The sequence below is a fragment of the Rhea pennata genome, chromosome 2 (assembly GCF_028389875.1).
Source record: "Rhea pennata isolate bPtePen1 chromosome 2, bPtePen1.pri, whole genome shotgun sequence".
NCBI classification, from domain to species: domain Eukaryota; kingdom Metazoa; phylum Chordata; class Aves; order Rheiformes; family Rheidae; genus Rhea; species Rhea pennata.
This window is the reverse complement of record NC_084664.1, coordinates 133965607-133978280: the sequence shown is the minus strand read 5'-3', so window position 1 is coordinate 133978280 and position 12674 is coordinate 133965607. Positions and strand designations below refer to the sequence as shown.

Genomic DNA, 12674 nt, shown 5'->3' with positions numbered 1-12674 from the left:
GTATTTGCTAGCTTACCAACTAGCCTCCTATGGTTCATATTTAACAACTCAACACAAGGCCTTTCAATGTGATGTTGAATTAAAATAATACTGTAAGTTATTCTTAGGAAAAGAGGCAAGCACTTATATCAAAACCTGAAGCACATAGATGAGGTATAGGGGTGAACTATTGTACTGAGAAAGGCTCTAAAATTCATAAATAAATTTGCCCCATGTGACAAATTTATTTTAAGATCCCCATGGAAGGGATGACATTGGCACTATATTCTGTAAAGCACATAGCTACCTACAAGAAGAAGGAGCTAAATATCGTGAGATTGGGAAATAATACCACCAAAAGGTTGTTATATGTTTAAAGTTACTACTACAGAGCTGTCCCTGGATCAACTCCTGCTCAGGATAGCCACGGAGAAAGGCCATTTTATGGACTGTTCATTGCAGTCCATTTCCCGGGTTAAAAAAAAAAAAAAAGTGACAAAACAAAAATGTACCACTATAACTGATATTTTCCTGGCAAAATGAGCCTGAGCCATTACAGTGCTAATGTTTTCCACTATAGAGTGAGTAAATGAAGGAGCAGTATCAGATAAGAGCAGATAATTCTACTGCCTGATTGCAATCTGTTGCAGACTGTGTCAGCATAGATAAAATGATTTGGAAAAAATGTTAACAAGTTGTTCAGTTTCTTTAAAGAGATAAGCAGTTAAATTTAACACAGGGGACAGAACTGTCTGACATTCATGCTCTGGTCACCTTAGGAGAGGAAGGAATGCAAATATCTCACTGGCAGGTTTCTTACCCAGTCAGTATTTTAATCTGGTAACATACAATCTTGCAGTTCCTAGGGCCATCCTTATTTAAAAAGTGTCATCACATACTCCTGGAAGCAAAATCTCTTGGAACATCTCAAGGGCAATGGACATCCAGGCAAATAAGTGACACAAATAGTCTAACAAAATACTACAATTATATTGACACTCCACTACAGACCTTTAGTTTTGCTGTCTACCTCATCTCCAGGCAAACTCAACCTTTTTTTCCCAAAGTCTGGTCCCACTGGTTTAAAGGCTGTTTGTTTAAATTTTTCACTCCGCTTGCCAGCTAAAAGCATGGATGAAGACAAGGATTCAGAGGATGAAGAAACTGTATATTCTGCCAATGTGTCAATGCTGTTTCCAGTTAGCCAATTAAAAGAACTTCTACCACCTGTAAAAAAAATAAAAATAAAAAAAATGCTGTCACATATCAGTACATAGTCCAGGTGAAACCACCTACAAAACAGGTCATTTTCCTCCCAGAAGACATAATTCCACTGTTTATGAGCTGAACAGATTTCAAGCCTTTAGGTAAGAAAAAAACTACTTTCTAATTAGGTTGGTGGTAAAATGCAAATCAGGCCAATAAAAATGCAACAATACATTTTTTTCTCTTTTTACGCAAAATAACTCTTAAAAGCAATTAGATGTATTTACATCTAATTACTTTTATGTGAAAAATACATGTGCAACAGGAATGAAGACAACAGAATTATTCCTATAGCAAACAAGAAAATTCCATAGGCTACTGGTCTGTACTTACTGATATTCTGTGTCGGTGTAAATTCATATTGCTGTTGGGTAGCCCTCACTCGACCACCTACTGACCCAGAAGTGGAAGGGGATCTTTCCTGTGATAAACTCCTGTTGGCATTCTGAGAAGCTTGTGTGTCCAAAAACATTGGCGTGAGCACAGTACTTCGATAACGCCAGCTGGAATCAATTATGAAGTCCTATGAACACAAAAAGATTTTAATAAGAGTAATGTAAAGCGAGGTTTTCTGCCTGCCTGACTTGAGATAGGATAGCTGAAATGAAATTAGAGAATTTAAAACATCATCCAAGGTAAAGATGCAGAACTTGAACATAAAAGAACATGTAAAGGGTCTGCATATCTCAGCAAGAAAGCTCACTAATTTGTACTGGTCAGCTGACATACTAATTTATAGCTCTTGTACCAACATTCCTGTTTCTTCAGTTTTTTTCAGCTTATGATGCCTCTCTCCACTCCCTTCTCTTTTAAGCATTTCAGTACTCTACATATCAGAACTATTTTATATAATTATTTTAATTTAATCTTTCTTTCCTTTCTTTCTTTCCTTTTTTTTTTTTTTTTTTTTGGAAAGAAAGCAAAATTATCCCCCCCAAGAAAAAATCAAACTTATGATACTACACATAACACATGATTGTCTTAACTACAGAATAGAAGATGCACTTCAAATAATCATTTCCACCATGCCATTCTTATTAAAGTTGTAGTTACATCAGGGATTGGAAATTGTCATATGGTTGCACAAAAAATAAAACACTACAATTCACCTGAAATTTGCATTCAGAAAGTGGATGCTCAAACATTTTTCTGGAATAATCTGGGCTCTTGCTTGTCATTTCAAGCAGAAAATTTGTGATTAGACTCAAGTACTGAGTTTCTGTCTTGGTAGAGTATAAAGTATTTAACAATGTCAGCATGCGATCAAGAATATTTGCAGGTAATCTTGTCTCATCGCTCCAAAAATTCCTAACAATTAATCTGTAAAGATAAGGAATAAAGTTATTCTTGGTTATCTGCAAACAGGAAATGCAATACTATAGATGTGCATGACACTTATCAAAAAGTCCCTTTAAAAAATATAATAATAACAATTACAACGCCTTGACAACTAATCCTTTCATGCCATGAACCTTACATTGAATTACATCAAATTCCACATTCATCTCCCACTCACTATGCCATTTCACTGACGTTAAATTTTTTGATGCAGCAGAAGTTAGAGAAGGAGAGCTGTCTGTTTGTCTACTGATAGCACTTCTTGAGAAGATAACAGTACAAATAACTTTTTCAGAGTAAATCTTTTTAAAAAATCCAACATTCTCCAACACTGAATCTAGGTCTTTTGGACTGCTTCTATCAAGGACATTGTTGTTATCTGAGAACTCTAAAACATTAACCCAGAGTTAGGTCCACAAGATTGAAGTAACTTCTCCCTGGCTTAAAGGTTTGTCCAAAAGCTAGTCATCATTTTAAATATTGAACTATTTCAGTTTAAATTTTGTGTGGCATACTGCAACATAATTTTATAAATTAACAATGTGCCTTACTGAAAGAAAAGGAGATAATGTTATCTCACTGTTACATTATTACAAATATTTTAAAAATCTCTAAGGATCAATCTTCTGTTGTAAACAAAGAAACAACAATTTGGGAATTTGTCATTTCAGACAACCATCACAACACTATTTACTCACTGCAGTTCAGCATTCTCATCAGTCAGTCCTTGAAGTAGGATTTCTTTCACCAGTTTGAGTACTTCCTGGGAATCATCATCTGTTTGGCTTTCTGGATCACTGATGTTAGGAGAAAAATGCCTCATAATGACTTCTTTCTCAAACAATTCGTAGTAAAAAGAAGAGGATAAGGATGGGATTGGGGTGAAGGCAGAACATGCCCTTCCCCCAAAAATCTCAACCTTGGCATGACAACATTGCACTTTTTTATGACATGAGGTCCTCGTTGCCAGAAATGTCTTATCTCTGCAGTACTTAGAAAAATAAAAATCAGAAAGCTAAGTAATACCTGTTAGTTACTCATTATAAAGTCCCAGCAGAGGCAGTGCTGAGTTGGTAAGGTTAAAACTGAGCAAGAAGTAGAGTGTTACCAAGTGACACTGCAGTAAAAATTGCTTGCACTTCTTCACAACAATCTTCCATTCAAATAACTATCTTGGGCAAAAGCATATAACAGAACCCAAATAAGTTACAGGATGTAAAGTAACCTCCTTGTCAAATTGAATGTATGCTTGTTCTCTGCTCTAAACAATGTTAACTTCAAATCACCATCACCGAGGTTTAAGTGGCCATCTTATGGGCCATCTTGAAATGGAAATGAAGGACAATTCATTTGCTTCACTACTGAACACAGCTCCTAAGAGAATACCCTTCCTAGATACTACCTTACTCCTCTCTGTGAGGTTACCATACATAATGTGACATGTTGATCAGGTTAAACAATTTCACTTTACACTGCAGTGAATTAGCTTAAACTTCTGAAAAGCTAGATTAGTTTTTTTTAAAGATTCTGGGCTGTCTACCTGTAAACTGAAACTGAAGAACACTAGTGCAACAGCTTCTGGGAAGGCAGTAAACTCCACTGAAGGAATGACAGTGAAGGCCTGAAAATTTGGTGGAAGACATCTGTCCTTAGAAAACTACAGTTCAGTGTCTCTCCTAGGGGCGGTAATTTGCTGCAACTCAGCTGTCTTCAGACATTCCTATACCCTTACTATATTAAGTATTATTCTTTGGCCATAGTAGCCTAACTACAAAATACTCCTGTTTAACAACTGATTGGCAGCAATGTGCTCTAAAGACAGATGGAGAAGAACTGATCTAGACACGATGTATTTCAAACCTTCTGCTCTTGAAAAATAAAAATATGTTTATACTATCAGATTGAAGGGATCCATATCATGCCAAAGTACCTTAATACACCTTTACCTCCAGGTAAATTTATCTAGTGTATGGTTCTTACCACAGTTACAAATTCTGTCACCAAGGGAAAAAAAGTAGGAACATCAGAACTAAGACTTCTTATGCCATCATGCTGTAGTGATGCAACATCCTAATTCTGGACTAAAGTCCAGATCCAAATCTTGTCCCTTAGAAGAAATGACACAATTGCAACCAAAGGCCAGAGCTACAGAGGCAGCCCCTGAGAACAGGAAAATCCCAGAATGAAAGACATAAATTTGGAAGAGAATATTACAAACACTTTTACTCTGCCTGTGAGAAACCATTGAGAAACAACATCTGCAGTGAATACTCACCTGTAGTTATCATAAATCCACATCAGAATGTCATACATGCGCTGTCGACATATTACGGAAGGGTGAGAGATGAACCCTGTTACTCCAGGAAGAAGTTCTTTAAGTTCTAGTGGTTTTAGCTTACATAGCATCTTGTACACTATATCCAAACAAACCCTTTGTCTTTCATCATCCCTTAAAAGAGAAAAAAAGAACAGCTACTCTGGATTCCTCTTCATTGCTACACATAGACCCAAAAGATCAGTTGAGGTTTCAGTGATATGTCTTTTTGCCTAAAGGGTTTTAGGTAAATATTTTTGAGTCTAACCTAAAAACAAGACTGCAAGTTAAATATATATATATATATATATATATAAAATACATATTTTTTACATAAATACATATATATATGAGATGAATTTCACATCCCAAGGTATGGGAGCTAGCATTTCAGCTTGAAGCTATTTAGTGTTTTTTGTTTGTTTCTATTTAGTGGTTTTTGTTTATTTTTATTTTATTTTATTATTTTCTTTACAGTGACCTAACTATCTTATGCTCAACTCCCAGATTCCGATGTGCTCAAATTAGGAGTGTCATGAACAAAAAAGAGAATATGAATTGTAAATTCATGTGGACTGTACAGTTTTTGTGGCTACCACGAAAGATGAGGTTTAGACTATGTATCCACATGACCACTCACCTGTGATTCATGATCTGGATGAAGTCTTTACTCTTTAACTGCAAGTGGAGATCAGTTATTTCCTCTGCCCGGCACATTATTACTTCCAGGCAGTATGTTTTCATCACTCCATGAAGTTTGGGGATCAGAAAGAACACTGCATTCATAAACCTTAACATGACCAGAAACCCACAAACAAAAGCAAGTTATTTTTTATTAACCTTCTAGATCTACTGCAAACATAACATGTAAGTCATGGTGTACCTGTCAGCAAGAGGAGGAAAACTCTTAACAACTTTACTCAAGCACTGAATGAACTTATCCTGTTGGGTATTCTGATGCTGTTTCAATTGTTTTATGACACAGTCATAAGCTGGATCTTCAAGTATCTAAAAATGAGAAAGTCAGTAAAGACAGGTGTAGCCATGACATTCATAACAACTTAAGTGATGTATAGTTCTGCTCTTGCATTGTTTCTAGTGCATTTTACTAGTGGCATTGAACCTGCCTCATCTTGACATCTACTGTACTTCATGGAAGGTATACAGTTATGCCTGGCTGAAACACATGATTGCCTGATTTTCAGCATTTGTAAGCTTCCATTGATCCGATTGGGACTAATACCTTAATTCTGAAATAAAAGTTGTGTAATATCTTCACATAAATGGTGAGCAGTTTCTATTTGGTATAGCAGATTTCCCATTAAAGAATGTAAAAAAAACCAACAAAAAAAAAACAGTGAAAAGGTGAAAAAAAATAGCCATAGCAAAAAATTAACAGTCATAGCCATTTTCATTTAATGTCAAAGAAACAATTTTAAAATAGGATAAAATATTTGCACCATCTTTGCTCACTTATTCAAAATTACAGCTTTTAATGAAAAGAAGAACTCAAGAACTGTGAAAGAGAAGACTGCAGGAATTCAGTTTATGAAGCATTGAAATATGCTCCATAAACTGAGAAAGAACAAACAGAAGGCAATGAAGTGGAAAGGGAAGAGAAGATCAGACTCTTAATGCATCTACCCAGTAATCTGGTATTCCGCCTCCAGAAGAGGCTGGAGAAGATGATATTTAGGGGGAGCACATAAGCCTGACCAGCCTCCATGTTTTGTTTCTGTTAAACACCCAACATCTGCAGTTATTAAATTAGTGTTGCTAGAGTGTACTCCATTGCCTAGCCTTTTTATCACACAGGCATGGATTTTTGTGTGCACGAATTTGCCTAATTTCAGTTTGAACCTGGTTAAGCTACTTACTTCCAGAACCTCCTGTGACAACAAGTTCCAGAAACTCACTAACTTCTGTGTAAAAACTTCCTAGTATTTGTCTCAAACTGATTTCTGTGAATTTCAGTGTCTGTCTCTTACTTCTACCACTGTAGGATTTGGTGAACAGCAATTTTGCATTCACCATATCCACAATCTAGAAAACAACTGGATTCACTACTCACATGTGTCACAACAAGGCTTCAAAATTAAACATAATAGCTTTGAGTCTACACTTGCAAGTTCTTAAGCATCCTCAGATACAGATAACCAAAAGGTAGTTCCAAACCTCCAAGCTTTCTGTGTTCTTTTTTTCCCTAATCTTAAAATACCAGAAGTATGATATTCTAGGCCTGTATTTAGCCTGGTCTCAAACTCTCATCTTCTTGAGGTAATAATTTATTCTTTAACTTCATCTGTTCGACAAAGACTTTGGGGTTATAAGTATTTTCATTTTTAGAACAGAACTGAGTAGTCATATAAAGGATACACAAAGAATCAAGACAGGAATGGTCAAACATGCAGTATAGTGCACTTACATTTTCTCTCTCAGCAATGTATCGAAGAGCGAGTCCCAACACTTCTGCTGCAGCTGCATAAACTTCTTTATACTTTAATAAGCCCATGTTACTGGTCAAAGCCTGAAAATACCTAGCACAAAAAGTAGACCTCCTGTAAGCAACTACTCCAGCATCCAACTTTAAATTGGAAAAAAAAAAATCACTTGAGTTTATTAGGGGAACAGTGACTACCTTTGAATGAGCAGAATGCAGCACCATATAGATTTCCACCTGCAATGTCCCAAATCCCTACTTTGGCAATTCCTGACTCTGTTACTTCTCATGAAAGTGCAACCCTGGGGCACACTGTAAAAATGCCTACATCCTTCCAGATATTTTCTAAAATAAATGGGTTCTGCAATTTGCAGCTAGAAAAGCATTACCTAGGACAGAGACTAGCAAAGGGGTGCTGAGACAACAGTACCAAGTAAGTGAACAATCCAATCCCTATATTTCATGTTGACAAATTAGAATCACTCCTTTGGTTTTAAGCTTGCATCAGAATTCACCCTCCAAAAAGCTGCATTTCTTACCTGCCACGATCTATTTCACACTTTGGGTCAAAAGGAGGTAAATCGTTAGCAAGAACAATGCCTAGAAGCTGAATTCCCACAGAGTTATCCTTTGTATTGGGATCGCCACCAGAAAACTTTTCGAATATTAAGCTGTTGCAAAAACACATAAAAGTGACAATATACATGACAAACACAAAATACACAAACCATAAATCTATGCATCTTTACACAGATAAACATACCCCACTAAAAACACTAAAAAGTACATATTCATAAAGAAGTAAACTAATTAGCCTCATAAAGAAGTCTTTGTAAAAGAAAATTCTAAAAAGGTTTTAAGCCCACAAAAATTCTCTGCCACAAATTCATGAAAACAGCAAATCACAGAAGTCTTACTAAGTATGTAATAACAGGTTATATTCAGTGACAAAAAAAAACAGTTCAAATAAAAAATAATCTCTTTGCAGAGATTATTACTACTCAGCTATTCTTGTCTTCATCCTCTACACATTTTCTTTCCCTCCCTTCTTGCTGTTATACAAAATAAAATTTGCAAATTCCCCACTTTCGGCAGAGTTCTGTTCTGAAGTTTTATGGTTTACTCAAGAGACAAGAAGTTTCATATTGCAGCTGAATTTATCTTTTTATCTCCCAAATCCTTTGATAATGTTCACTATATTTTTAAATATTGACAAAGGAAGGCAATTGCCTAAATGACTACCTGTAAGGTATGGAGAGACAGTTTTTCCAGCACTCTATAACTGTCTTTATGATTTCTAGATTGTGCCTAAACACAGCTCTTTTTTGGTGAAAGGCATTCTTCATCAAGAATTCAAGCAATCTGTTAGCTAGAATCTCATCTTTAATATTTCCCTACAATAAAAGAGAGTAAAAATAATCAACATAATGACTCCAAAACAAACTCACATATTCTGTTTTATGAAAGCATACAAGTAAATATACTATTTTAGAAGTTAATAACTAAAGAAACAGCTGATTGATGTAGAAAATGATTATACATACACTAAACCAATCTCATTCCTTACTAATAGTCACTAGAATAAAAATTAATTTCGCATTTCCTTACTTTGGGTGTGGCTACACTTGTCCAGGAGAGAAGAGTAACTACTATTTCCACTACCATGTAATGAATTCCTTCACCTCCATTATTCCCAGAAACAACAAGCTGCAGCAATGGACCAAGCCACTGCTTTGCATAAGGTCGGAAAACCTATGGAAAATGGAGAATCAGCAGTCAACTACAAATCATCCTAATATTTAATAACTTGCTTTCAATAATTTTTAACTCAACCTCTACCACTTTGCTTAACCTAGTCCAAACCAATAACTACAGAAACTTTAAAGTAACTTTAAAATAAAAAGGTCTCCATAACTGCATTCCTCACTTCTGCTTAGAACTCTTTAAGTAAGTATTTACATTAAGTGAATTATTTCACTAAAGCCCACATAATACAGCATTGCTTTTCACGCATCAAATTGGTCCCTGCAGGACATGAAATAGTGTATCATTTATCTACCCTTTCAGATTTCCATTTCAAGAGAGTTTTACTGAGAATGTATCATTAAACTGGTGTTAAAAGCTTCATGAATTTATTCCGAAATGCAGCTCCTCTGTATTTTAGATATAAAATACATATCTAAAACAGAAACATTATACTTCAAAACCACAGGCTGAAATTGGACGAGAATGTTTTACCCAAGAATAAGAGTTAGAAAATGCTTCTTCACAGCCAAAGACACCACACACTATCTTACATCTGCAATCAGAATGACATTTAGCTCTAAGAGTTTCCGTAAGAGTAATCTGTGACCATTAAAAGACCCATTCTATTTGCTCCTGCAAAGATAGCATATACAATCAGCCAAACCACTTGCCCAGTAGCAAGAAATCAGTTACAGAAGACATACATTGTGGACAGTCTACTTGGAGGAGTAGAGTTTGGGAGAAAAGGTATTTCTATTATATTCAAAATGCTGCCACTAGCTGGAACCTTGGATTATGAACATACTCTCTTTTACCAAGACAATGTACTAAAGTCGAACTCCCAGAAGTTTCAGCTGATGAAATATTTTACCACATAAGAGCTACACAGTTGAAGTTATACAACCTATTATTTTAACTGAAAGAACATGACAAAAATCACTCACATCCTCAGTATTAACAATAAGCTTTGCTATGAAGAGGCGAATGTTTAGTGGTACTGACGGGTTTCCTAATTTGCCATGCAGAAATTTCATCCAAAGAGGAAGGTCTACTGGAACTGTTCCCTGAAATCAAAAAGAGAAAAGCAAAAATCAACTCACTTCTTGAATCAAACCAGGCTTACCACCCAGGTTTCATTATAATGTAGCCTTGAAAATTACAAAACAGAGGGATTCCATGTGACTCCCTTTCTTGGTGCAATTAGTGAACACTACCAATCTTTTGTGGTGATACTTGATACTGACCTCCTCCACCTTGGGTGTGATCTGGTTTCTCTGCATATGTTTGATCAGAGTGGTCATTGAAGCCATACATTCATGCTGATTGAGTTCATCCATTTCCAGTTCCATCTCATCATCTGAAGTCATGTATTCTGTGGGCTCCTGAAAAAAAAATGTTACTGTGATTAACTAAATACACACACTGTACTTTCTTTTACACCATGATAATGCCATGTGTCATTCTGATTTTGTCTCTGTTTACAGATTTGATTGCTCAGTTTGCTACAGTGAATCAGATCTGTTGTTCAGACATTTCTCAAATATATACCAGTTGTGCATAGCTTTTACTTTCTGTGCCAACAGATATCAATTGCGTGTTGTTCTGACTTTGCCAACCCTATCCTAGCAGGCAGTAACTACTGGAAGGAGAAGAGTTAGCTGAAGCTCATGGAAAAGATTTAATTTCATGGCTGAAAGAATGTGTCAACACTTTCCATAATGCAATTTACTTATAATGCAACCCCCCAACTTCCAGTTTTAGCCAGAATTTCACAGAAAGTCTGATTTTTATGGACATGTTGTTTCCCCCCTGACTAGCAAACACAGCTGCTATCTCCTTTCACATACAGAGTAAAGCACAAAAGAAAATAATTGTTTACAGTTAGAAAGGACATTATTACACAAAGCAAACAGAAAATACATTTCTGGCTAGCTTCACTGCAATTAAATACTTCCTTGCTGCAACATGGAAACAGTTTATCTTATCCAATGTTTCTACAAATATTTTGACAGATTTCATCTTCAGTATTTATGATACTTTTTACAAGCTTTCTATTTTATTGCAAATATCTATTCTTTCAGCATTACTTTTGATGTGACCTCTCTTGACGGCTAAAGGAACACAACTTCAAGTCTTCGAAGATTTTAAATACTGTTCTTTGTACAGCAGCAATCAAGGATAGAAATAAAAAATAATCTACTTGATAATTTATTCCATGCATTTGATACAACCAACTTGCTGAACTGCCTTAAAAGACCAAAAGAAGAGGGAAATGGGGAAACTTTGAATAACAGCAAAACATAACCATCATAGGAGACTCCTGAGTGCACATAAAGCTTATCTTTTTTTACATCTTGGGCTGGACTTTAATCTTCGAATCATGTCTCATCTTAAGAATGCTTGCAATACCTAAACTGCACTCACATCATTCAGTTTTAGAAACCCAAGGTAAGACATTGTTTTTCTTCAGCTTGCTGTGTAGTCAGTAGAGAGAGGGAAGAGGACAACTGACTGAAGGAACACAGCTTAAAGTCCTCTCACTCATCACCTGGAGGAATCCATTCTTCATCAAGCACAATGAATATGGGAGACAAGCCCTTTAACTTAGGCACCTTTAAAGTTCAGCAGAGCGAATATTTCAGTAGGTGACAACTTTCCTCGTCATTTGATATATTTATTGGAAACAGTTGAAGAGCAAATCCAGTAAGGTTAATAACAAACAATCCATGCTTTTAAATTTATTTTTTATCTCTAAGTCTGGAAAAATATTTGACAGTCGATATTGACAGATCAAATAAAGATTCTTCCTCTTAAATTTCAGAATTCCCACTATCTAGAACAGATTGATTTAGAAAGCAGCTGTATTCCACCTTGTTGTCAAGAAAGCTTTCATATTTCTCAGCAGGATTCACCTTTGGAACTTCTATTTCTCAATCACAGTAAACATACACAATTGCTAGAAAGTATAAAACACTTCTTCCTCACTGTATGTAATTCACTAAATTACCTTTCTCCTGAAACGAGGACTACTAGCTGCAACATCTTGGGAGCTATAAGAAAACCCTTGGACTCCAGTAGAAAAGTCAAACTGGCTCATTTCCTCACTCAAACTGCTATCCATCATGTATGATGCAGAAGGTAAATACTTAGGCTCATCTAAATAGGGAAAAGTACACACCATTAATCAAGGCAATTACAAAGAAACAGATCTTTATTGAGCACTGAGAGTTGGGGTGGGTGGGAATAGGTTGTTAGACAAAGTACAGTGAATGCTTTTATTTATTCCTCATACTGTAGAAGTCAATTAGCAGCACGTCAATAAACATTGTAGGAAAGGCAAGAAGGAATTTTTTTTCATAGTCATAAATTAGCGTCATACCCTGACTCCCATTTCCTGTATCCCTGGCTTCCTTCCTAATAGCAATATACCGCTTCTTCCTTTCCAGAGGCATCTAAACAAGAGCAAGAAATTGTTTGAGAATTATGGTTTTTTTTTTATTTATCGGTTTTTATTTTATTACCAGAGTAAGTGTGATAAACACTACATTAAAGTTGTAAGTTTAACAGTTGTATTCTGAATTTGGATTCCAG

General features: G+C 35.7%; 1 protein-coding gene and 1 long non-coding RNA gene across 2 annotated transcripts in view; one reads left to right on the top strand and one right to left on the bottom strand.

Moving 5' to 3' along the window:
- LOC134137434 (uncharacterized) overlaps window positions 1-6067 on the top strand; it is a 43498-nt gene extending 37431 nt beyond the window's left edge. Inside the window, exon 8 of the long non-coding RNA XR_009957701.1 lies at window positions 5375-6067. This is a non-coding gene — a long non-coding RNA (uncharacterized LOC134137434). The remainder of the gene's footprint in view (window positions 1-5374) is intronic.
- The window catches only part of PRKDC (protein kinase, DNA-activated, catalytic subunit), an 84350-nt gene that overhangs the window by 33349 nt on the left and 38327 nt on the right, over window positions 1-12674 (bottom strand). The window contains exons 45-59 of the mRNA XM_062570376.1: window positions 12463-12535; window positions 12091-12239; window positions 10328-10465; window positions 10028-10147; window positions 8946-9089; window positions 8580-8731; window positions 7877-8008; window positions 7323-7434; window positions 5781-5905; window positions 5538-5687; window positions 4859-5032; window positions 3282-3380; window positions 2355-2565; window positions 1579-1768; window positions 991-1206 (exon numbers count right to left, since the gene is read on the bottom strand). Coding sequence (XP_062426360.1) covers window positions 991-1206; window positions 1579-1768; window positions 2355-2565; window positions 3282-3380; window positions 4859-5032; window positions 5538-5687; window positions 5781-5905; window positions 7323-7434; window positions 7877-8008; window positions 8580-8731; window positions 8946-9089; window positions 10028-10147; window positions 10328-10465; window positions 12091-12239; window positions 12463-12535 — 2185 coding nt within the window. The remainder of the gene's footprint in view (window positions 1-990; window positions 1207-1578; window positions 1769-2354; window positions 2566-3281; window positions 3381-4858; window positions 5033-5537; window positions 5688-5780; window positions 5906-7322; window positions 7435-7876; window positions 8009-8579; window positions 8732-8945; window positions 9090-10027; window positions 10148-10327; window positions 10466-12090; window positions 12240-12462; window positions 12536-12674) is intronic.